Source organism: Choloepus didactylus, chromosome 2 (genome assembly GCF_015220235.1).
Source record: "Choloepus didactylus isolate mChoDid1 chromosome 2, mChoDid1.pri, whole genome shotgun sequence".
NCBI classification, from domain to species: Eukaryota; Metazoa; Chordata; class Mammalia; order Pilosa; family Megalonychidae; genus Choloepus; species Choloepus didactylus.
The window spans coordinates 2,313,046-2,339,423 of record NC_051308.1 but is presented as its reverse complement, the minus strand read 5'-3'; the positions used below and the strand labels follow the sequence as shown (position 1 = coordinate 2,339,423).

Sequence of the window (26,378 nt, the reverse complement as noted above, 5' to 3'; positions counted from 1 at the left end):
GAGCAGGGTGGGGGCTGTGATAGTTGTGGGGTGCTATCAACTTCCAAGGTGGGTTCAATTTGAGAAAATTCATCATTCTAAACACTTGGAATTTATGTTCTTTGTGTGATAGCCTCTGAAAAAAAGGTTTTTTTTAAGATTAATTCTCCTAGATAGAAAAGCACACATGCTGTATGGTTCTACTTATTTAAAATTCTAGAAAATGCAAACTGATATATACTGATGGAAAGCAAGGGGTGGGGAGGGGCAGGAAGAAGGGATTACAAAGGCATGAGTAAACTTTGAAGGTGATGAGGTTCCTTCTCTTGATCATGGTGATGGTTTCCCAGGTGTACACATTCGTCAAAGCTCATCATATTGTATACTTGAAATGCATGTAGTTTATTGTACGTAAATTATACCTCAATAAAGCTTAAAAAATAAGAAAAGTGCTCATTCTCATCAATGACCTCCCCTCAATTCTTTCCGCCCCTAGTTCCTCGACTTTGCCAAGGTCCGTCCTGCCTCAGGGCCTTTGCACTAACTGAACTCTCTGGCCAGGACACTTGCTCCCCAAGTCTCTGCACAGCAGGCCCCATCTCTCCTCTTGCAGGTCTCCCAATAAAGGAACTTCCTCAGGGAGGCCCTTCCTGGTCCCACCAACCTGCCCACAGGCACCCATTCTTTATGCCATCAGCCCATTTTATTTCTTTCACAACACTTCTCACGAGCTGAGTTAATCTTGATTTATTCATTTGTGTTTGGTTTTAGTGCACAGGAACCTTGCCTCTCTGATTCACTGCTGTGTCACTGTACCTCAAAATACATTCGGCATATCTACCCACTGATTTAAAAACTGATATCTACACCAAAACCTGCATGTAAGTATTCATAGCAACTTTACAATTTGATTATATTCATAATCACCAAAACCGGAAGCAACCAAGATTAACAGTCGAATGGATAAACCAAATGTGGCACATCCATACAGTGGAATGGTATGGTATTCAGTCATAAAAAAGAAACAAGCTACCAAGTCAGAAGAAAACCTGGATAAATGCTAAGTGAAAGTAGCCAGTCTGAAAAGGTGACATACTGTATCATTCTAATTATAGGACAATCTGGAAAAGCAAAACTATAGAGACAGTAAAAGGTCACTAGGGGTTCAGAGGATGGGAAGGAGGGATGAAAAAGTGAAGCTCAGGGGAGTTTTAGGACAGTAAAATGATTCTGCATAATATTGTAATTGTGGATGCATCACACTATGAATTTGCCAAAGTCCATAGAACTGTATAGGACAAAAACTAAACTTAGGTGTGAAAATTTTAAAAAATTATTTAGGAGGTCAGGGAATCCCAGGATGGAATACAGACTGGACAAAATAATCTAACTGTATTTTAAATGTACAAAATAACCTTGCTGATGGATATCGGAGAAAAGATGTTCACATAAGTAACTATGGAAATAAATGTAGACTACAATACCAAAGGCAAAAGGAGCTGCACATAAGCACTGCACTCAGTTGATAAAGTTGTTTCCCACAGAGTATGGGTTAACGATTCTGATATACAGCTACACATGTGCACTGAAACTGAATAACTGAATAAATGATAGGAGTGGTAGGAATCAGGTTTCTTTTGGAGTGGGAGGTAACACATAAGCAAGGGGAGGCAGTTAGCAATGATTCATGTGGTACAGGATTAGAGTTGGAGACATCAGTGTGAATCTGTGCAAATACAGATGCAGAGGGACACATGTGCTGGTTTTAATCTATTATGGCCACCACAAAAGCCATGCTCTTTAATGCAGTTTTGTGATGCAGACTTATTAGTCTTTTGATTAGGGTAAGATCTTTTGATTAGATCATTTCCATGGAGGTGTGACCCTGCCCATTCTGGGTGGGTCCATAGATCACTGGAGTCCTTTAAGAGGGCTTCATGGAGAGAAGTTCAGAGAAGCTGAGGGAAACATTTTGGAGAGAAACTAAGATATGTAATCCAGAGTTTGCCCCCAGGAGAAGCTAAGTGCCAACACAGACCCAGATGCTCGGAGATGCTGGGAGATGCAGACAGAACAACACCTGGAGATGCTAAGCTAAGAAATGAAGCCCAGAGTTTGCCCTAGAGAAGCTGAGAGAGGATTCCCAGATGCTTAGACAGAAACGCCCCAGGAGAACCAAGCAGAGAGCTGAGAGGAGCTAGGGGAGACAGAAGCCCAGAGACATTCTGGAGAAAGCCACTTTGAAACGCAACACAGGAGCAAAGGACAAGCAGATGTCGGCCATGTTCCTTCCCAGCTGACAGAGGTGTTCCGGATGCCATTGGAATTTCTTCAGTGAAGGTATCCTCTTATTGATGCCTTAGTTTGGACACTTTTATGCTCTTAGAACTGTAAATTTCTAACCTAATGAATCTCCTTTATAAAAGCCAATCCATTTCTGATGTTTTGCATAATAGCAGCTTTAGCAAACTGGAACAATACATATAGAAATATTTATAGATATGTGTATATGCACAGGTTAGTACACATGCATAATTCTTTGCTCTATCTGTTGAGAAGCAACAATAACCCAACAGCAATGAGCACATGTAGTGCCCAGGTCTTGGTTTCCAATACCATTCTCCAACCCAAGGAACCAGGGCTCCTTGGAGACATGGATGATTCTAGGCCTGGGGTGAGGAAAAGGCAAGATGAGCCTGGAGTAACATGTAGTGCCAGAAAATAAGAAGTCCTCAAAGCCAAAAAATCCAAAGTGATGGGGATATGTCATCGGGACAAAGAAACCAATTAAAGAAGAGCTCCCAATGGCCAAAGCTGGAACAATCTGAACAACAAAATAAATATAGCTGTATTGGATTATAACTCAAAGTATAAAATAAATATTCATGAGTCCATACTGATATAAATAAATAACTGAATAAATAAATAAATGGGGAAGAAGGGGTGAATCTCCCAGTGCAGAGGAATTTGAAATAATCTGTGTAGATATCCCACCCTCAAGGAGGTATAACGGAACTTGCCAACCCTTACATGTGACTGCACATAGTGACTTCCTTCCAAAGAGTACAGAAGGGGGTGCAGTTTTCACAGCGAAGAAACTTAACAAGCACCACCTCAGTCAAGTGATGAAGGTCAACATCAACATGGTAAGTCACATTGACAGCATGTTTTCTTGATATGATATGATGAGAAGAGCACTTTTCCTCTGCAGTCTTCCTCCCCAAAACTGATAACCTCAGTTTAGCAATGAGGGAAAACATCTGCTAAATTCCAACAGGGGGACATTCTACAAAATACCTAACCAGTGCTCCTCAAAACTGTCAGGTCATTCAAAACAAGGAAAATCTGAAAAGCTGCCACAGTCCAAAGGAGCCTAAAGGGACTTGACATCTAAATGTAATGTAGGATGCTGGGACAGAAAATGGACATTAGCAAAAAACTAAGGAAATCAAAATGAAGCATGAACTTTAGTTAATAATGCATCAATATTGGTTAGGGAAACTGGATGAAGATAATACTTCCTGTACATCCTTCTCAATTTTTCTGTAAATCTAAAACTGTCCAAAACAATAGTCTATTTAAAAAAAAAAAAGAAAAGAAAAGTGCACCTGGCAGAAGGTGGATGGAGGGACAGATGGATGGGATACTGGAGAGAGGGACAGATGGACAGCATGATGGCTGTTGGTAGGATGGAAAGACAGTGGGTTGACTGATGGACAGGTAAGGGATGCGATGGCTCTAGAAAGCAGTCAGTCAGCAGGCACTGGTGAGAGAGCACTCAGGACAAAGACTAGAAGGAGCTCTGTATTGGTTTGTATATATTATGTCCCCCAGAAAAAGCCATGTTCTTTGATGCAGTCTTGTGGGGGCAGACATATTAGTGTTGATTAGATTGGAATTCTTTGAGTGTTTCCATGGAGATGTGGCTCAATCAACTATGTGGGAGACCTTTCATTGGATAATTTCCATGGAGGTGTTACCCCACCCATTCAGGGTGGGTATTAATTGGATCACTGGAGTTGCATAAAGGAGTTCACAGACAGAGGGACCTGAGAGCAACTGAGAGTGACATTTTGAAGAGCAGCTGCAGCTAAGAGAGGACAAAACGCATCAAGAGTAACATTTTGGAGAAAGGCATCTTGAAACGCAACCCAGGAGCAAGCGGACACCAGTCATGTGCCTTCCCAGCTAACAGAGGTTTTCTGGATGCCAATGGCCTTTCTCCAGAGAAGGTACACTATTGTTGATGCCTTACCTTGGACACTTTATGGCCTTAAGACTGTAACTTTGTAACCAAATAAACCCCTTTATAAAAGCCGATCCATTTCTGGTGTTTTGCAAAAGGTTAGCAAACCGGAACAGGCTCTGTGGATTTAGCGACAAGTGAGTGGAGAGGAGGGACAAGCTACGCAGCAGCAGGCTGAGAGGGGAGCAGGAGTGAGGAAATGGGGACAAAAATTAAAATTGTAGATGACTGCTCTGTGGAGAGGGGAGGTGAAGGAGAGGAGTTTGTGTGCATGTGTGTGTGTGCACGCTCTAGTGCTTTATTGAGGTGTAATTTACTACCATAAAATGCACACACCTTAAGCGTACAGCTCCAGGACTCTTGAGAAGAAGGAAAAGCTACAGATTCAGGAGAAGGAAGCTTCTGTGTGGGTGGGGGAGGAAGGGCTCGGGATCGCAGGTGAAAGCAAGCTCGTCTTCCCAGCTAACTTCCCTTCTGCTCTCCCAGCCTGAGCCGCTGCTCACAGGATGATGAGGTGGCAGCACCAAAGTCATCAGAGACTGCCTTTCCATCCAACATAAACCTAATTTCCAAAAGCGTTACCCCGAAAATGTAAAGGATCTAATATGAACACACATGCTGGCTTATTTTTTCTTCATTAGTTACAATTAAAAATTGAAAAGCCTGCCTTCCTCAATAAGAGAAGATAGCAAAAGGACCACTTCAGAGCTCTAATACTGGAAAGTTCATGTGGTTGAAGAAGAGGAGGACCTTCTACCCAGGAACAGCAGGTGGACCCAGGCCCACCCCTTTTAAGAATAACTTTTGGGTTCTTTTCCAACAGTAATACATGCTCATCATTCAAAACCCATAAATAAAATAAAAATCACCCATAATGACACCAGAAAAGCACTATTAAGATTTAGTGCATATCTCTGCAGTCTTTTTTCCAGGCCCACATAAAAGATATCCTATGAAAAAGATTTTTATCCAGAATGTATGTTATGTATTGTCACTTAACGCAAATGTGATGAGGAGCTCATGTTTTTGTAATGTCCAAGTAAATTCTCCTGAAGCAACCTAACAAGAAGAGTGTTCTGAGGTACTGGCTCTATTATTCTATATTCATAAAATCTGGTGTGGGAGCAAAATGTGCACTCAAGGCAGAAACCCTCCCCCCGAAAACTTTCAAAATCAAAAACTCCATGAGGCTCTGCTCCCTTTTGGATCAAAGAATGCACCTTTAATTTGAATTATATGTATTAATAAGGCAGATGAATGATGACAAAGAAGATAACGGATGTTGCTAATGGTGATTTCATAAATATCCTGAGCTTCTCCTAGGATGATTTTTTGTGTTATTAATCCTCAAAACATCCCTGAAGGTCTATATCCTTTAAAAGGGGAAATTAAAATAAGCCAAGAATTATGACTCACAACTGCTCTGGGAATTAAAGGTGGGGGTGGGGGTGGGGGTTGGGGGCCCTGTGCCATCCTCCTGGCAGAACAGGGGGTCACCCACACTTCCAGAGAAGTGGGAGGGTCAATCCCCTTACATGGCAAAGAATCTGTGATCACAACCACCGGAAACTCAGAAATGAGAAAAACTCTTTCCTACAACCAGTGAGAAGCCATCTTTAGTAACTTCCCTTTGTATCTTGATTTTTCAAAGTGGGTCCAGGGGATTGAACTCCCTGAGAGCTCACACACACGCACTGCTCCCCCACAAAGCACACAATCTTTCATCCGCAGTTTAGGGAGTGGCAAATGCTTTAGTCCTAATGGCCACCATGAAAATCTGAATTAATTTTACTAAATGTTTCATGGCATCTGTATTTCATTATTTACCTGCTTCACAATTTTAATTTGTTTTAGGGGAGGCAATTTAGAGTAAAGTGTCAAGATAACTAACTTGGCCTCTCTGTTTACCTAGATACACACAGGTTTTCATTATCTAAACATCCAACAATATAAAATGCTTCTGTAACATTACTAAATGCCAGACTATCTGGGGTTTGATGAAGAAATGGACTGTCTTAGCTTGACAAATCCGCTTGCCTAACGACGGCAGTACATGTTATCTTTTCAGTAGTAGTATTTGTAGGGTGTTTTCATTACAGCAAGCATAATCATGTTTTAGCAACAGATCAATGACTCATTTTCTTCTGACTTGTCAGAGAGCAACCACTCCCCAATACAAGCATGAGAAAAACCAGGTGACCAATTAGTATTGTTTATGTAGAGCATTAGCTCACAAGGTCTGAGGATAAAAACCATCTTTGCTGAGGAAAACTCAACACCCTACCTGCTTGACTTGAAACAAATTTGGTTCAATTGATGGTCTCAGAAATGAATGAAGCAGCTTCATCATTTGCACTACTGCCAGATGTAATTTAGGAGAAATAATAGTAACAGGTGTTCAACCACAGCAGCTTAAAACTTGAGCAAAGATATCCTTTGGCATAAGCAAAACAAGTTAAGGCTTTTCACATCTTATTTAGAAGAAACATTACTCCTTTACATATATCATGTCAAAGGAAATACTTGGTACTTTCAAACATGTCAAACAAAATATGCACTAACTCCTACGGCTTATTTAGAGTCATTTTCTAACACTGAAATGCAAAGAGATTGAGCAGGGAGCTAATTCCATCTAAGTGGTTGGATGGAGAGTATAATGACCTCCTTCCTAACTGCAATCCAAGAGAAAAATAGCATACCCACTGCGATATATACTTGAACTAACAGATGTGGATTTTCTAAAGAAATAACTGATTCCTGTAAATGATGCATCTAAGAAATTTCCAAAAACTGTGAATGGCTCAGTTAAAATGAAGCCTATTTGTAAGTACACCAAATAAAGTAAGCAGAAAAGGTTTGCCCAGGGTTCTGGTCCAACATGCTGGAATAAAAGGACTGGAAGTGATTGGGGGATGGAGGTGAAGCTAGGGGTGGCTGTTTCCAAGAGCTGAGTCTGAGTCCTCTTCTCACTGGTTGTTTAAACCTGAACATATGACTAAGCCCATTGAGCCTCAACTTTCTCATCTTTAAAACTTACAGTTTCTCATCTTTAACGACTTACATCACAGCTTTTATGTGGATTGAATGGGATTACCTGGCAGTACCTTATGATTCTATCCTAATACACAATAAGCAAATATTACAAAAAGCAAAATATTCTGTTTTCCACTTCTCACCATACCGAGCCATGAAAAATCTTGTTTCGTTTTTTCTATTCTGTCATGTTAGTTCTAAAACTAGATATAACGTGACATCCAGGAATAAATTCCCCAGTGAAAACTAATTTGTTTAACACAGATTTATTCAGCCTATTACTTAGGCTAATTTGTACACTTCACACTTTTTTTTTTAATTCTCTAAAGCAGCTGTGATTTTTCCTCTCAGATCCTCGTTTTATATCTCAACACAAACCTTCCTCAAGTTAAATTAAATAACACCATTAGTTAATTATGAGCTGCCAAGATAAAGGACAAATAATAAGAACAGAGAAGGCCCCCCAATGGCCAATATTAGAAATTATGTGACTGAAATTAAATTTTTAAGTCAAATATGCCAGCTCTTCTTAAAGGTTAACCGAATTAAATGCAAAAAAAAAAAAAAAATGCAGAAAGGATGTCTATGAGTATTTGTACTGTCGGATTTCCAATTTAACTTGGAAGTCAGTAGTTGGGGGGGTGGCAAGGAAGCAAGGACAGTCGGAGGGTTTAAAAACAAACAAACAAAAAACCTCTCAATCTGATCCTTACACTCCTACCTGAGTCACATCACACAAGCTATTGTCCAAGTGGATGACTACACTCCTTCTTTCGATCCAGGAAATTAGCTATGTGGATTCGATGACACGTTCGTGAAGTAGCGCATTTCCTGTCTCAAGTTTGCCTTGAAAGGGAGGGACACTCCTTCTATTTCTGCTTTCATTATCATGATCTCTTTAACAAATCTCACTTTCTCCAATTCAAAGCCAGCTTTACCATGGAATCTTCAATGGTTAGAGATTGAAAGTCCTAGATCTCCCTTATTTTTTTCAGATGAGAAAAGAAAACACAAAAAGAAAACCCTACCATGGACATGACTTGCCAAGGTCATATAGCTGGTAAGCAGCAGCCAGGCTAGAACTGAGCTACACAGCCCAGGACCGTTCCACTGCATCATACAGGGAACAACCCATTTTGATTTTATAGAAGCCAAAAAGATCCCCTGGCCCATAAATCTTGCCCTGGTTTATCAATTCCTGGATTCCAACTCTTAAGAGACTACGTTCTCTTACTTAAGACCTTATTTCCTACTAAAATGAAAGATAATTTAATTCTTTTTAGTCATTTACATTATATAGCCAATGCATTTATCATATCCTTTCCTGAGAGCAAGCTTTGAGTAAAGGAAGAGGTACTCAATTATACATTTAAACAGAAGAAGGGAAATAGGGAAAAGGGACAGAGTACACAGGGTGTATCAGTCAGTGAGGTTATAACTCAGTAAGAAGTAACTCCAAATCTCAGAAGCTTACAATGCCTTTGCTACATGTTACCTGCAGGTTTATTGGGCTCTACTCATCCCAATCACGCAAAGTCCCAGGCTGATGGAGGTTACACTATCTTATGCCACTGCCATCTCTACACAAGTTTTCAAGGTTCATTCCAGCAGGGGAAAAGGAAGTTCAAGAACCGAGCACCAATAATCAAATACTGAGGCCACTAATGGCCTGTCACTTCCAATCATGTGTCATTGGCCAGTGTAAGCGGCACGCTGGGCCTAACTTCAAGGACACGGGCAGTATCATCCTCTATGTCCCCAGAAATGCAGCAGAATTGGGAACTGGTGAACATGTATAATGTCAACACAAAAGGAAAGCAAAGCACTGAAGACAAACTGCCTATTTCTTATCTACCATACTCTCCATATGTGAATAACCTTAACCCAAACCAACTCGTCTTGTCCCATCCTATCACATACCTGCCTCCTTCAATTATCCATGTTTCTTTTCCTCTCTTCTAATAGATGCTGCAATAAACCATCGTTTGAGTGTTCTTTATCCTTCAGATGTGCACGGATATTTATGGAGCATTTGCTTCATGCGAAGCACTGTCTGGAGGTTTCAGAATTGAAACTCACAAAAGCAGGGACATAACCTGGCCAGTTCATGGCTGCATCCCTAGGACCCAGCCCAGCCTACACTATGCACTGAATGGATTTATTGACTTCACTAATAACGAAGGGACACAGACCTTGCCCTCAGTCATAGGGAACCTCCAATCCTCCTCTACCATGCAAAGGGCTCCATTCATTCCTTCTTCTCTTACATGGTTTAAAGGCATGAAGGTTCTTAGTCACCTTTCCAGGTCTATGTAAATATTGCTGAATGAATAAATGAATGAATATTGTTGCCCTCCACACTTTCTTCCTTTCAAAGGGGAAAAGCCCTCTGATCACTTCCCCACAACCATAAATTAAATGTCTTAGAGACTAATCCACACCCTAGTCCCTTCCTTTCTCCAAGTTTTTACAAAGTGGAACAGATTTCCTAAATGCCAGCGCTGACTAAGAAAAACCTCGGGATATTTATTGGCCAGAATATTGAAGCAGAGAATCCTGATGTTCAATTCCTGCTCCATGAAGGCTTGTGGGAGACTGCCACTCACCCCAAATCTCACCTGCAGATGGAAAAGCACTCGCTGCTTCATGGAATGAGCCAGCATTTCCACTCCCAAAGAAATGAACAATTTCTGTCCAAATAAAATCATAGTCTCATATAGACTGAAAATTTAAAACCACAGAGAAGAACGAAAGTGACCTGCAATGATTTCCTGTGCAGACTCTTGGCACCTGGGCCTCTGTGCTTTATTCCGTGACACGTTCCTTCTAGTTCACAGGCTCAAAGGATTGCATGGATATAATTCATAGCCATGAATAAGAACCTTAACGTCAAATCAACAGTGAAGGCACAGATTTTACACACAGGCAAAGCCAAATTGAAAGAATGAGGTCAGTTTCAAGTACGTCTTTTGGAAGCGCACAGCGCGGGGTGGAAAGAGGTTGCTGCTGCTCTTGGGGCCAGGGTCTGTCTCACCAGCCGGACAGCCACCGTGGGGACACATGGGGTCCTACTCTCAGGTTGCTGTGGCTCAGGGGAAAATGGAGGATTGCATCGCACGTGGAAGGAGGACTGGTCAACCAGCCTGGCTCCGAGAGGCTTCCTGGAGGGAGTGCAGGTACTGATGGGGTGGGAGGGCAGACGGGGCAGAGGGGGTTCTGGCGGTGGGAGAAGCAGGTGCAAAGGGCTTCCTGCCTGATTCAGGCAAGGATCTGAAGAGGCAGGGTGGGGCAGGAGCAAGAGAGGGGGCTCGAGGGGGGCAGGGTACACACCCGACCCCGACCCCCGTCCTGAAGGCTGGCTGCTAGAAATAATCACATGGATCAGGATTTTAGGAGCACACTCTGGGGCCTCAGCAGGAGGCTGGGAGCCAGACACCAGCTCCATTTCTGACTCTGCCACCAACCCTGACCAAAGCCTGCAGCTTAAGCAACCAGTACCAAAGTTTCTTTACCTCCCTGTGGGGTTACTGTGAGGATGAATGAGAGCTCATGGGGAATGCACATGCAGTGGGTGCTTAATAAATGCAGCTGCCAGTAGCAAGGGGAACGGCAGCCAAGGGTCAAGAGTTTGCCATCTGAGTGACCTTGGACAAGATAAGCAACAACCTCATCTTCCTCCATCAGAGGATGATGATACCATCCACTTCATGAAGTTATTTTGAGGACTGTCTGAGATAAAATGTGTAGATCACCTGGCCCTCAACTGAGAGCTATATTAGTGGTAGTGGTAGTAGTGGTGGTGGTGGTAGTGGCAATAGTAGCAGTGCTGGTGGTGGTAGTGGTAGTGGCGGTGGGGATGGTGGTAGTGATGGTGGTAGTGATGGCGTTGGTGATAGTATCGGTGGCAGTAGCAGTAGTGCTGGTGGTAATAGTGGTAGTGATGGTGGTAGTAGTGGTAGTGATGGTGGTAGTAAGGTGAGTGGTGGTGGTGGTAGTGATGGTTTGGGTGGTACTGTTAGTAGTGTTGGTGGTAATCATGGTAGAAGAAGTGGTGGTGGTGCTGGTGATGGTGGTAGTAGTGGTAGCAGTGATGGTGGTGGTGGTAGTGGCAGTGGTGGTGGTAGTGATGGGGATGGTGATAATAGTAGTGGCAGTAGCAGCAGTGCTGGTGGTAGTTGTGGTAGTGGTAGTGGTGGTAGTGATGGTTTGGGTGGTACTGTTAGTAGTGCTGGTGGTAATCATGATAGTAGTAGTGGTGGTGGTGGTAATGGTGGTAGTAGTGGTAGCAGTGACAGTGGTGGAGGTGGTGATGGTGACAGTAGTGGTGGTGGCAGCAGTGGTGGTGGTGGAGGTGGTGGTGGTAGTGATGGGGATGGTGATAATGGTGGTGGTAACAGGGGTAGTAGTGGTAGCAGTGATGGTGATGGAGGTGGTGGTGGTCTTAGTAGTGGTGATAGTGGTGGTGGTAGTGGTAACAGTGGTAGTAGTGGTAGCAGTGGTGGTAATGGAGGTGGTGCTAGTTGTGGTAGTGGTAGTGGTGGTAGTGATGGTTTGGTGGTACTGTCAGTAGTGTTGGTGGTAATCATGGCAGTGGTGGTGGTGGTGGTAACGGTGGCAGCAGTGGTAGCAATGATGGTGGTGGAGGTGGTGATGGTGGTAGTGATGGGGATGGTGATAATAGTAGTGGCAGGAGTAGTAGTGCTGAGGTAATAGTGGTAGTGGCAGTGGTAGTGGTGTTGTTAGTAGCACTGGTGGTAGTAGTGGCAGTGGTGGTGGTGGTGGTGGTAGAAGCAGTAGCGTCATTTGAAGGAAACTAGAATGAAGAGGTTCTTCCTCCTGTGCAGGTGAGAAGTCAGGAGGCACCAGATGAAAGCAGTGGCAGGCTGCAGAGCTATGAGGCACACCTGTAACAGGCCTTCAGGTGGGTTGGGTGTGGCGGGTGAGGAGGGGCAGAGGGAAGGGAGCCCCCTGGTCTGGCCCAACAGCTGTGGGTAGCAGCCTGGCACTCACTGAGAGAATCCAAAAAGAGCAGAGGTTTGCAGAGGACAATAAGAAGCTCATCTCCAGACCAGTTGATATTGAGGCTTCCCCTGAGGCAACTAAGTGGCGTTGTCCATCTCAAAGCCGTCTGAATATGCCTGGCACTCAGAAAACGGATCTGGACTAAAAACACAGCTTGGGAAATTGTTACCCTACAGGAGGCAGCTGAAACCCTGGGAAGAATCATAACACCCAGAAAGCACCAGCAGGAGTGCAAAGAGCAGAGAAGTCAGAGCAGGGACTCCCAGACAGAACCCGACGTCAGCATGACGCGTGCCACCCACAGAGGAAAACGGAGGGCAGCTGGAGCAGGAGGATGAAATTCAGGAGAAGGAGACTCTCAGACATTCAGGACAAACCAGCTTCAAAAGGAAAGAGTGAAGAGCGCCAAATGCTGCCGAAGGACAGGTTGGGAAACAAGGAGATGCTCAGGGGAGCCGTGGGGAAGCTGCCATCAGATGGTGCAGGATAAAGGAGGCAGGTGCCAGGGATGGAGAAAGCTTTCCAGGAAGGTTAGGGCAAGAGGCAAGCAAGGCTTCAGGCAAAAGAGGGACAAGGTTGCTGGAGGGAAGCTCTTCTTGAGGTGGTGGGTGGTGGTTGTTTTCAACAGAAGAGAAACGCTTGAACTTGCACATATGCCGACGTGAAACATCCAGCAGAGGGGAGAGACATTGACAATACAGGGAAAAGAGGGTGATTCTGTGCAATGAAGTGCCGAGGGCTGCTAGGCTGGCTTGGAGATGGGGGGGGGTGGGGGAGAGGGGGGCTGCTGTGGAGCAGGGGAGATCACAGGAAAATTGCTTTTAAATGGCAAAGGAAGTTTTCTGGTAGCCAAGGCAGGAGAACAAGAACACGGGTGTAAGATGCAAAATAAAATCATGCATGCAAACAAAACAGCTCAGACTTAATTCCTCCCTCTGTCTAGAAAGAGATGACTTCACTAGGAGAGCAATGAGCTCGGCACGATAAAGCCTGGCACGCTGTGTGGGCCAGGAGGTTCCAAAGCACGAAGAAACCAGAAGATGCACAGGGCAGACATGTGCCAGGGATGGGAGCGGCAAGTGGAGCTGGTAGGGTGGGGACACTCTACAAGCAAACAAAAAGAGAGGGTGTGGAAGATGCAGGAAAGATAGTATTTCCAAAAGAATTTCCTCCATCCAAGTTTAAAAATCAACTAGTGAAGGCAGGTGTATTTTTCAACAATGCTGAAATAAAATAGTGATAATGCAAGTGCATGATATGGGTTATAGTCACAAAACTACAGATCAATTTTTGTTCCTATGATAAAAAAAAAAATACCACCATCTAATTCAATGATACTTATTCAATGACTTTTAAAAGTTTTTCAGGGGTTAAACCTTCTTTATCCATTCATTCATTCTTACAAAATGCTTAAGGGTTAAAGAAATGTGCTCTCCTGGGGACATACACAAAGAAAATTGAGACTGTTCTTGCCTTCCAATTGTATATGAAAATCCACAGATCTTTTAGAATGAGGAAGGCTCTAGGTAAAAGGGGAATAATAGAGAATATGTGCCCATGTTCAAGTTCAAACATGCCTCTAACTCCAAAGTACAGGCATAACTTGGAGACACCATGTGCTGGATTCCCGGCCACCACAATACAGCGAGTCACAAGAATTGTTGGGTTTCCCAGTGCATATAAAATTTACATTTACATTATACTGTTGCCTACTAAGTGTGCAATAGCATTTTATCTACAACACAATATACATTCCTTAATTTAAAGATACTTCATTGCTAAAAGATGCTACCATCATCTGAGCCTTTTTGCTGGTGGAGGATCTTGCCTCGTTGACAGCTCAGGGTGGTGGTTGCTGAAGGTTGGGGGTGGCTGTGCCATTTCTTAAAATAAGGCAACAATGACATTTGCTGCATTGATTAACTCTTTCATGAAAGATTTCTATGTAGCATGTAATGCTGCTTGATAGCATTTTACCCACATAGAGCTTCTTTCAGAACTGGAGCCAATCCTTCCAAACCCTGGTGCTGTTTTATCAACTAAGTTGATGTAATATTCTAAATCTTTTGTTGTCATTCAACAATGTTCATGGCATCTTCACCAGGAGTAGATTCCATCTCAAAAAACCACTTTCTTTGCTCATCCATAAGAAGCAACTCTTCATCCACTCAAGTTTTATCATGAAATTGCAGCTTTTCAGTCACGTCTGTAGGCTCCACTTCTAATTCTCATTCTCTTGCTATTTCAAACACATATGCAGTTACTTCATCCACTGAAGTCTTAAGACCTTCAAAGTCATCCCTGAGGGTTGGAATCAACTTCTTCCAAACTCGTGATAATGTTGATATTTTGACCTCCTCCCAAGAATCATGGGTGTTCTTAACGGCATCTAGAATGGTGAATTCTTACCAGAAGATTTCCCAGATCCATCAGAGGAATCACTATCTATGGCAGCTATAGACTTACAAAATGTATTTCTTAATATAATAAGACTGGAAAGTCAAAAAGACTCCTTGATTCATGGGTTGCAGAATGGATGTTGTATTAGCAGGCATGAAAACAACATTCATCTCATTGTACCATCAGAGCTCTTGGGTGACCAGGTGCATAATCAATAAGCAGTAATATTTTGAAAGGAATCTTTTCTCTGAGCAGTAGGTCTCAACATTGGGCTTAAAATATTTAGTAAACCATGTTGTAAACAGATGTGCTGTCATGCAGACTTTGTTATGCCCTTTAAAGAGCACAGACAAAGGAGATTTAGCTTAATTCCTAAGGGCCCTAGATTTTCAGAATGGTCAATGAGCATTGGCCTCAAGTTCAAGTTACCAGCTACATTAGCTCCTAATAAGAGTCAGCCTATTGTTTGAAGCTTGAAGCCAAGCATTGATGTCTCCTCTCTAGCTAGAAAAGTCCTAGATAGCATCTTCTTCCAGTAGAAAGCTGTTTCATCTTGAAACTCTGTTACTTAGTGTAACCACCTTCATCAATGACCCTAGCTGGATCTTCTGGATAACTTGTTGCAGCTTCTACATCGGTACTTGCTGCTTCACCTCGTGCTTTATGTTACAGAGAGGGCTTCTTTCCTTAAACCTCATGAACCAACCTCTGCTAGCTTCCAACTTTTCCTCTGCAGCTTCCTCACCTCTCTCAGCCTTCATAGAATTGAAGAGAGTTGGGGCCTTGCTCTGGATTAAGCCTTAGCTTAAGAAAAATTTGTGGCTGGTTTGATCTTCTCTCTAGACCACTAAAACTTTCCCCTTATCAGCAATAAGGCTGCATTGCTTTCTTATCATTTGTGTGTTCACCAGAGTAGCACTTTTAATTTCCTTCAAGAACTTTTCCTTTGCATTCACAACTTGACTGTTTGGCACGAGAAGCCTAGCTTCCGTCCTATCTTTTGACATGCCTTCCTCACTAAGCTTAATCATTTCTAGCTTTTGATTTAAAGTGAGAGAAGTTCAAGTTTCAGCTGAACACTTAGAGGCCACGTAGGGTTGTTAATTGGCCTAATTTCAATATTTTTTTGTATCTCAAGGAATAGGGAGGCTCAAATAGAGGGAGAGAGACAGGGAACAGCCTGTCAGTGGAGTTCGCTGTCTTACATGGTTGCTGTTCGTGGCTCCCCAAACAATTATAATAGTAACATCAAAGATCACTGATCACATCATCATAACAGATATAATAACAATGAAAAAGTTTGAAATGTTGTGAGAATTGCCAACAAGTGACAGAGACATGAAGTGAGCACGTGCTGTTGGAAAAACGGTGCTGATAGACTTGCTTGTCTCAATGTTGCCACAAACTTCAATTTGTAAAAAACACAGTATCTGCAAAGTGCAATAAAATAAGCTTTGCCTCTACCCATACACTCTTACACAAGGAGATGTCAAGACTCGTTTTCTCACCTGTCCCTCCCCACATCACAGAGAATAACCAGCAGGTAATAGCAGGTTTCAGCAGCAATGACTACCCTGACTGCACCCCCACTATGTCCTAGGGAGTCCCCACAACAACCCTGCAAAGAGTGAGGATGATTCCCTTAAAAATATGGTGGAACTTAGGCTCAGAGAAGTTAAGGAAATTGCCTAATCTTATACACCCCTAATAAATGATGGGGCCAGGATATAAATTCTGGTTCATCTAGCTTTTGCCACTCTGAATTTCCCTATCATTGTTCTACCACAAGTACATTTGATTTAGGTGATCTTGATGACAGATAAATACTCAACTGCTGTTCATATTGCTCTCATTGGTCTTAGAGGCTTGTGGCTATGAGCTCACTGAAGACCTAGGGTTCCCTGGCCTGCCTAAGGGGCACAAGGCAGGCAAATACACTTTGCACTGCCCCCCTGGCACCCCAAACACGCAGGAGGACAGGCCTCTCATGCAAAGGGGAGAAGCCCATGGCCCCAAGCAGCTGCAGACAAGGAGTTCTAACTGCCATAGAGTTTTGATGTCCTGTTCTGTTTTGCTTTTTCCAGGATCTACCAACTGCATTTAGACTAAAGTGTAAGCATTCAGAGATGGGAAAAAAAAAAAAAAAAAAAAAAAAAGACTCCACACCACAAGTCATTTCAAAATTAGGTCCCAGACCTCCTGGTACCCCAGCTTTGAGAGTCTGTGAGGGCACTGCAGGGGCTCCCAAGGGGAGCTGCACTTACATACAGTTTTCTTGTCTTTTGGCAATTTACAATGCTTTTTTATCCACAGACTAATTTTTTAAATTTTATTCCTTAATACTTTATAGACTGAGTTTGTAGAGGAAGAAATTGAAGCATGGTTTTGTTCAATGGCCCGTTCTCAAATACCAAATAAATGGGGATCCACCAAGTAATCCACAAGAGATCTGAGCAGCAGTCTCTGACTTCCAGCAGGCTAAGAACAAAGAAGCAAAGCGTGCTTATTTGATACTGCAGAGTATCAAATAAGAAACTACACAGAAAACAAGGACCAGAACTGAAAATGAGTAGCCATAGTACAAGGACAAACCCTCTGGCAGGGTAATACACCTACACACGATGCAGTCAAGAAGAACTTACAGAGGCTGCATCTGGTGAGCAGGAAATTTGGGGGGTTCCCAGAGGGGACCAGGCTCTGTCCTGCCTCAGGAAGCAGGATGGAGCAGTCAGTGGTCAAAGTGAGCCTGACTTCCCAGCCACTTCCATCTGACGGGCCTGGGCAACTTCTTGTCTTCTCTGGGCTTCAATTTCCCCATCGGAAAAAAAGGTGATTTCAACAGATGGTTACTAAAGCACTCAAATGCCAGCTAATTTTCAGGCTTTTCCCTTTCTAGAGCAGTTTTTTAATTGCAGGTCACAGCTAATAGATGTGTTAGGAAATCATTTTAGAGGATCACAACCAGCATTTCTGGCAAAAGAGAGAAACTGAAACGTTGTGTTTAAATTTAATGAAGTCATATTTTTTATTACTTTCATAATTTTTTCTTTAGCATGCATAGTAACATTAAATGAGTATTGATTTGTGAACCTCTGTTTTCATACATCAGTGCATCTGTGTACATATGAGGCAGCCAGGTAAAGAGTATTTCTTTCTGAGGGTCACTACCAAAAAACTTTTTAAAATACTGAGCCTTAGTCAGGGAAGACTGAGAAGGTGTCAGATGACAGAAATCACTTTTTTAAAAGCAGACAGCTGAAGCGAAACAAAAGATCTCCTAAGTAGACAGTCCAATCGCGCAGCAGTTACCTGAAGTGCACACTGTTTGTAGCTAGGGTGCTGCTGGCATTTCAACCATCTGAAGTTAGTAACGTGCTTTCATTTCCAAAGCAAACCAAACTGCAAAACTGGAAGTACAGATGCTATCTTGATGCTGGGCAAGATTGGAAACATTGATAAGGTCAACCCAGTAGGTCACCTGGCAACACTTGCAGAAGTAGACACTATAGTCAGATTTCAAATGCTCTTCAAAACCGTCAGGGCTCAGAAAAGACACGAAGGTGTCTTAAAAAGGAATCCCTGTGCAGATGTAGATTTAACCTAATTTAACCCAAATTCCTGGCTGAAAATCTTACTACCTGTACAAGCATTCCTGTGAGATGCACAAACTGAAAGATAACTGTAAACCCATAACTAGTCATTTCAGAATCCAATAAAAACATGTCTATTTATCCCAAAGGATGTATGGTGAGGTCAGAGGGGAGCAGCCTTGGGCTCAGCTCTGGCCATGCCCCACTCCCCCGATGGCTCCAAAAGTCTCTGGGACCAAGTGGGGCTGTCTTCCAGAGCTCATGCCCCTCCACCTCGTTTTAGGCTGTGCTCCAGGTCCCCAGGACCCCAGAATTCCCTGTTCAAACACCAAGCCACTCCCACAGCATGAACAGGCTCCACTCAGATCTGTACTTCCAACGGTGGTCTTGGTCACTAATGTGAGCAACCTGAGCAGGAGGCACAGGTAAGGAGCAGCGGAGAGTGTGGACGGAGTGTGGACAGAGCTTGGACGGACACACAGGCAGGGTGTTTGTGAAAGTGGGCACAGTGCCCTTCCCAGGGCAGGTTCTTGCTGCCCATACCAACTTAGAATGTTAGGAAGTCTAAGGATCCTAAACTCACACCCTGCCTTCCACGCCCTGATGAAGATAGGGTTGTCAAGGCAAGCAGACAGAACAAACTTCATATAAACACTTGTCAGCTTAATTCATAACTTTTAAATATGTAGGACACACTATGTGTGCCTCCATTTGCTCTCATGCACAGGACCCTGCAAAGTTACAGGGCATGGGAGCTAGCTCAACGGCTCAGAGTCACACAGCCTGGATAAAGGAGCAACTCTGCCACTCACCAGCTAGTGAGCTTGGGAAAGCCTCTGAAGCTTTCTGTGCCTCAGTTTCCTCATCTGCAAAACAGGGATAATAACAGCACCTTCCTCACAGGGACGTTGTGAAGACTGAATGAATCAGTGCCTACAGGGTGTCTAAACAGCACTGGGGACATATCATAAGTACTCCACAGTGTTGGCTATTATTAGATTATTCTCCACACAAAGCTGGTTGGCCGCTGCAGCCTTCTAGATAAGACCACAGCCAAAAAGTTCTTCTGCATATTTCTTCCTTCACACTCCTTTCTAATTTTAAATATCGGGCTTCAGTGCCACTCCAAAAGATAATTATTTTCTATTCTGAAAAGGATATGTCATCTGACTGCTGACCTTCCTGATACAAGTTCTTCTGAAATTAAGTATATGTCCATCAACACCCCCAACTCAGGTCTTGGGCCACTTGAAGTTGGAATGTTGACAAATCGGTTTTCTGCATTCGATTTCGTATGATACACAATGAAAAACATTACTGAATTTACATGTAAAAGGAACACTTCCTGATTTTCATGTTCATAAATTTCAGAGTCATAAACCAGGGTAGATCCTTCTAAATTCACAAACTCTCTGCAAAAAATGGCTGGCAGCCAAGAGGACCCAAAGCTAAAAACAGACCCAACAGTGGAGAAATAAGACATTCTTTTACTCTGCCACTTACTTTTTAGTCCTCCTGTTTTTTTAATAAATGACAAGGCACATTAACCATCTGCTTACAAACTGCCAACAGCCTTCTCACTAATTCTTATTTGTTCAGCCTAAAATGACAGAACAAACAACTTGAAAGAAAGACCTGCCACATTTTAAGGACATTCAGGCAGCACTTAAAAATCTCTCTTCCAAATCGCAATGGGTTTGCGGTCTAATAACCCAAGAAAAAAAGTATGAGGAAAAGATTCAAGGTCATATTTACCCTTTAAAATAGATGCCTCACCTACATGCTCAATACAGTGACAATTCAAACATCCACATTTTTCCAGTTATTTTGAATAATTTTAAAAATATAGTTTGCTGACCTGCAGAGGGGCTGGAACTCTTTCTATGCCCTCAGCTACATCTAATTAGTCTCCCATAAAATGAACAATGCTGAAACGTTAATTTCAACAATACTTTTTCCATTAACTCAACTCTTCTCCAAACCCAAAATGAAGTATGAAGGCCATTATGAAACAAATACCAGATGCTGAGAGGCAAGACTGAACAAATCCATGGGGCTTCCATTAGTAATCCCTTCTAAACCAAATGTATTGTTTCCTTAAAGAGTTTCACCAACTTCCTATAAAAATCCCATGAACATGTCCTATTTTTGCCAGTTTTTATTTATGCAATTAAATCAGCTTTTTTGAAGAGCTAGGTTGGAGAAACTATATTTTTACAAGCCCATTAGTCATGGAGTCGAGCTTCATTATATCATAATCATTCATCAGCAGTTAATAATGAGAATGTTGTTTCCCTGTGCAAGGAGAATGTCAAAGAAAACATGTGTTCACCAGAGACCATAAAATGTGTGAAATAGAGAAATAACCCCTTTAATATAGAAAACCATTGGTAAAGCCAGTTAGTTCATTTAGCTTTTTTTTTTTTTACCCAAAAGCATAACAGTTGTATGGGCACAAACCTGGCTTTTACTTAGGAACCACATCCTTAATTATTTATCACTTTCACGCATGCAGCCTTTCCAAATTCCACTCCTTTAAGAGAATACTTCATTTAGAATCACTGTAATTGAAGACTCTCATGGGAGTTCATTTTGACTTCCATCATTTTTCTAGCGTACCTTAGTTGCAGCTCGTGCTAAACCCTTCTCCTTGCATCACCGTCTGTCAGACTGGTGTAAATCCTCAGCCCTGAACCCTTGCCACCGCGAAGGGGATCCAGGAGCGCAACCTGGAGTGGCAGACCCCGCGCACCCGGTCCTCCCCTCCCAGGGCTACCCTTCTTCCCCCAGGCATCCTGTCGGGTTGCCAAGTCTCATTCTGCGCCCATCGAAGGAGCAACTGAGCGTGGAGAGGGAAAAGAAAGCTGTCAACAAAGCCTCAAGGTGTGCGGCTTGGAAATGCGAGGACGAATTGCGGGGACGCGTGGGGCAGGCTGAAAAGCGGAAGGCGTTCATCTCAGTATTTTGAAGTGGAATTTAAGGAGCCAAGGGGGTCTCTGAGACCCCCTCCCCCAACCTCTCCCCTCCCGTCGGCAGCTCTCAGGTCCCCTCCCCTCGCCTTCCCCCAAAACCTCGGGCTGCCAGATCCCAGCGGGGAGTGCAGGGCCCGCCCGCAGCCGCTCCCCAGCCGCCGCCGCTCCGAGACCCGCCTGGGGCAGCTACGGGAGAGCCAGAGCGCCCCGGCTCCGCGAGCGCGCCGCGCTGAGCCGGAGCCGCCGCGCCCCAGGCAGGGCGTCCTCAGCGCTGCGCCCCGCGCCACATGGTACCGGGGGGAGCGCACCCGGTCTCCAGCGCATCCCCCGGGTCTCGGAGCAACGCTGTGCGCCCGGGAATTCCCGTGCGCAGAGAGCGACGGCGCCCGGCCCCCGGCCCCCGGTACCTCGCAGTCGTACAGCCGGCCCAGCTGCTCCACGATCCATTCCTCTAGCACCAGCCGCTTCCTCAGCTCCTTGCGGTCGTACTTTACTGTCACCTTGCCCTGCGGGTGGCGCCGCGGCGGCGGTTGCTGGGGAGCTGGCCCGGCCCCGGGCGCCGGGGTCCCGTGAGCCGCGTCCTCCCGCGGGGAGCCGGGGCTCGAGGTGGGGCCGCCCCGGGGACTCTGGAAGAAGACCCGTGCTCCCCCGCCGCCGCTGCCGGCCCCTCCGGCCCCGTTGCTGCCGGTCGCCACCGACATGTCCGCGCTGCCCGCCCGAGGGCGGCCAGGGGCTGGCGGAGCGCGGTCGGGGCTACCACCCGGCCGGGTCGGGCTGCGCCTCCGCCGCACCTGCTCCTCTGCGCGCGCCCGCGGCTGGTGGGGGGTCGGGGATCCGGGCTGGCGGGAGGACGAGGAGGAGTAAGGGAGGGGAGGAAGAAGGGAAAGGAGGAGGAGGGAGGGGAAGGGGGAGGGGAAAGAGGAGGAGGGTGGGGAGGGGGGAGGAGGGAGGGGAGGGGCAATGGGAGAAGGGAGGAGATGATGACTGCCTCTCAGACCCCGCGGACCCCAGCCCACTCTCGGCCTCAAGGAAAGAGAGGCCGCGCGGGGAGGTGCGCGCAGAGGGCCCTGCTGGGTCCGAGGCAGCGGCGGCTCTCTATCCGACGTCTACTCCCTCTCTTGGGGGCAGCATGGGGAGGGACGGCGGGGGCGCATCGCTGGTCCCTCCCAAAGGCTCCCCCGCTTCCCCCTCCGTGGACGGCAGAAAGGTCCTCCCTGCCCCACCCACCGCCTCCAAACGCACATTTCCATACTTGCCACAACTGGTGTCCTTTGCACTTTCAGATCGTGAGAAAATTTGACCAGGCGGTATTTGTGCGGACAGCTAGTCACTACGCCTCAGGAATCATTTTCAGACCAGTTTTTCTTTCCTCTCAAAGTGAATGTTAAATCATAAGCAGGGCATTCAGATGCCTTTATGTCTGAAGACAGAAGACTTGAGGGCCCGCTTGGGCAGGTGGCTAGGGACACCAGGAGAGTAAACGTTTCTCTGAAAGAATCGGTGACGGTTTGTAAGCTTTACATTTCTGCACAGCCAGCTTTCCGCTCTCTCAATACCACTTCCAAACAGCCTCTTTTTACTCAGGAAAGCAACTGCATGAACAACCTCTACTTGAAAAACGCCATATAACCAGATGGTTACAAATGAATGGGCTTATTAGAAGGGTTAGGGCAAAGAGATGGGGAGGGAAATTAGAAAACTGTGGGTGCGCCGGTGTCAAATTACAGGGAAACCTTAATCCATTTCCTTGTCCATAAGGTTGCATGTCTATTCCAGCAACTGGAAGAAACTGCAATGATCAAATACAAGTTGTAGCCTTCATGGCCATTAGAATTTTTTTAAGTTAAAAAGTAAATTACAGGCAGCTACTCAAGGAAATTTCTCAGAGCCAAATAGTCAAGTTGGTCTCTGAAAACTTTCTACCATGGAGAAGATTCTGTCTGGGATTCTAACTAGGCAGCTATATGCAAGGCAGAGGCACTGGAAAAAAAAAAAAGTAGCCAGGAGCTTCCTACCTTCTCTTGGGCTCTGCAGGCAACTACGTGCCTCTGAGTTTGTTCTACCTAGATTTGCCCTTGTTCCCTCGATTTGGAATTTTCCAGCAGGCTCTTGAGTAGGGATTTTCCCCCAAGCAGTGCATGCCTGGAATCATCCTCAGAGCAGGGCAGTCCTTTTGTTGTGAAAGGGAAGAATCCAGGCTGGAGGGGGGTAGGGGGGTGGGTGGTGAAAGAGGGTTTGGGACCCTGTCCTAAGGAGAAGGGGCTCAAGCTGGAAGACCTCCCCTGATGGAAAGGTATGCTGTCATTTAGAAGGTGAGGTTCCCACAAGCCTATCATGGACAAAGGGGTCAGAGTGACCATAACTGGCCCCTGGAGACTGATGACCACTGGCCAAATCGCCTCCGCCCCCACCAGACTGGGAGAGCCATTCATTATCCTCATGCTTTGAACACATACTCTCAATGAAATGGGCCTCTGTGCACAGGAAGAGGAGGAGGGAGGGAGGGAGGCAATCAAGGAGATTGATTCAATGAGAGCCCCCACACAGAATCAGGCTTCTTTCTGCAGACATCTGGCCCAGACCTAAGTTAGCTAGCACCAGCTTTAACCAACCCAGCCAACCCAGAGAATTTCAAAAAACAAAACCAGCTAAAACTGTAGTTAATGGAGGACAAACGATGTAAAAATATCTGCCTTGTTCTGGGGCTGGGACCTGGCAATACCAATTATTTTTAAAACAGTGCCTATGATCCGGCAGGATGGCAGAAAGTGGGATTCTTTGAGTCTCTGGACAATGAATTCAAACATTGAAGAAGAACTTGAAAAGAACTGATAAAAATCCATGAAATTCTTTCCGAGTCTTGTGTCCGTTTGTTCTCGGCAGATAGGATGCTTGTGCCTTTGTGCATTAAAGGTGCACTGGCCTTTGGGCACCCAGAGGAGTCAGTGTGACTTTGCAATCAGGAGTTGAACCAGCAGTCAGAGTTCCTCTTCCAATAAATCCACTTGCTCCACCCAGGACATAATTTACATTTGGAGCGAACACCATAATTCCCTCCTGGCTTCTCACACCCATACAAACACATACACACATACACACACACACATTTAATTCAATGTTTGAATAATTACAACTCAATGCTCAAATCTTGACAGACGGTGGAAATACTACTTTTACAGATTTCAAAAATTGAAGGCAATGGATTTGAATACAATAGAATTATGGATTTATTTCCAAGCCACCAGAGACTACTTAAATACAGCAAAACCAAAGATATTTCTCGTCTATAACATTCTCTCTATATATAGATAGATAGGTAGGTAGGTAGGTAGATAGATAGATAGATATTCATACATGGCAAACGCTTTCATTTTTAACCAGTTTAGACAAGTTTTTTAAAATGCTGGTAAATCAAAAACAATGAATAATTTTAGCCAATGGAATGGTTTGGAATGCAAAGGATGAGCTTTTACCTTAAAGCTTCTTGCTAAGGGAAGGTTAGTTTGTCCATAGTCTTTCTTCATAGCTCTGTTTTCCTAAATGGGATTTTTTTAATGGCTTGCTGATATGGGGGAAAGTTTCCTGGGAATTATATACGTCCTTCATCCCTGAATATTACCTTTACAACGAAAAGGTTGTTAGATGAGATGACTCAATCAGGAGTCCCCAGGGAAACAAGAATTAAATACTAATGTTTATCCTCTCAGGTGCAAATGTCCTTACCCCTTAAAGACTACATGTCACAATAATTATGCAACACCTGGCAATCCACCATGAGAATTTGATTAGTTATAAACTAGAGGCTACAAATCAGAACTTAAAATTCTTATCTTGAGTAATAAATGCAGTAATAAGGCACCTATATCTGAAAGATTTGATAAGGCAGAAAGATAAATCAAAACTAATTTGAAGTTTGGTTTTCATCACAGAAGGTGTTTAATCTGTCTTTTGGGATTCTATCAGTTATTCGCAGTTTTTTCAGTTTTCAGAAAACAGTCCGTCACTTCATGGTTCTTTAGGGAGGAACATCGCCAATGTTGATGCGGATATAACCCCTCCAGAATGTAAACTGGTGAGGACGCAGACTGGATCTTGCACGTCCCTTCAGGTCTCTCCTCTTCCTGAAACAGGAGAGGAAATCCCAGCATCTCATGTCCCATTATCGATAGAGTCTGTCAGGCCTTCTCTCCCTGCCTCTGGATTGCTAACTCTAGAGAAAAGTTGCTGGCCCATCCGAGTTTGTGTTCTTAAGACCAAGAACCACACTTAGCACGTGGGAGGCGTCCAAAAACTTGTAAATGAGTGAGATCATCTCCACTTGTAGCTGTCAATGTAGTTTTTTCTTGATCTTTCAATACAGACAAAACTGTGGATCTCTCTCACCTCTCCCCAGGAGAGACCCAATCCGGTGGTGGCTGTTATTTTAAGTAATAGGAAGTCACACTCATCACTTACTGTGCTTCTTAGCAGAAGCAACTGACCACAGTTCTCCCACGGTCTTACCCATAAACTGACTCTCTGGTCACTTCTTCCTCTTCCTATATTTAGTTTCAGCTGTTCAGCGCCTTGTTTGGTTACATCCCCGTTAGGAGGCAGTGGCTGAGGAATCAGGTGTGAAATCAAATTGTAATTCCAGCTCTACCCTCAGCTGGCTGGGCCATCAGCAGGTCATCATCTCCCCAGAGTTTTCTCAGTTGACAAAGCAGGCTGAAGGCTGTCATCTAAGGCTGGATGTGGAGAAGGACCCATTTTCCCTCAGATTATTGTGTTCCTGTGTATAGCACAGAAGTGCACACCAACATGCACACTAATCTACAGCTTTCACCACCTTTGACTCTCCGTGAAAGCCTAACAGCGTGCATGTTGGGCTATACCTGTCTGGTGAGACCAGTCCATACCACTGGTCACCTTGCAATGTCCGATTTCCCTGACACTCCCTAAACACGGACTCTCAGTTGCCATACTCATCTCACTGTGGACCAGCAACAAAAATTCACCAACTGGCACCAGTTCAGGGACAGCCCTCTGCAAAGCTCTGGGCTGCAGGGCACGTTTGGTAATTATGTATGGCTTGTAGACTTTAATAACGATAATAAGAGCAAAGATAATTGGGTATTGCCCTCAAGTGCAAAAGAA

General features: G+C 44.4%; 1 protein-coding gene across 2 annotated transcripts in view; it reads right to left on the bottom strand.

The window, feature by feature from the left end:
• Nucleotides 1-22,101, bottom strand: part of PPP1R14C (protein phosphatase 1 regulatory inhibitor subunit 14C) — a 102,570-nt gene extending 80,469 nt beyond the window's left edge. For both annotated transcript variants that reach the window (XM_037819387.1, XM_037819393.1), the window contains exon 1: nucleotides 21,650-22,101. In XM_037819387.1, coding sequence (XP_037675315.1) covers nucleotides 21,650-21,943 — 294 coding nt within the window. In that variant the 5' untranslated portion in view covers nucleotides 21,944-22,101. The remainder of the gene's footprint in view (nucleotides 1-21,649) is intronic.
• Between the last annotated feature and the right edge of the window lie 4,277 nt (nucleotides 22,102-26,378).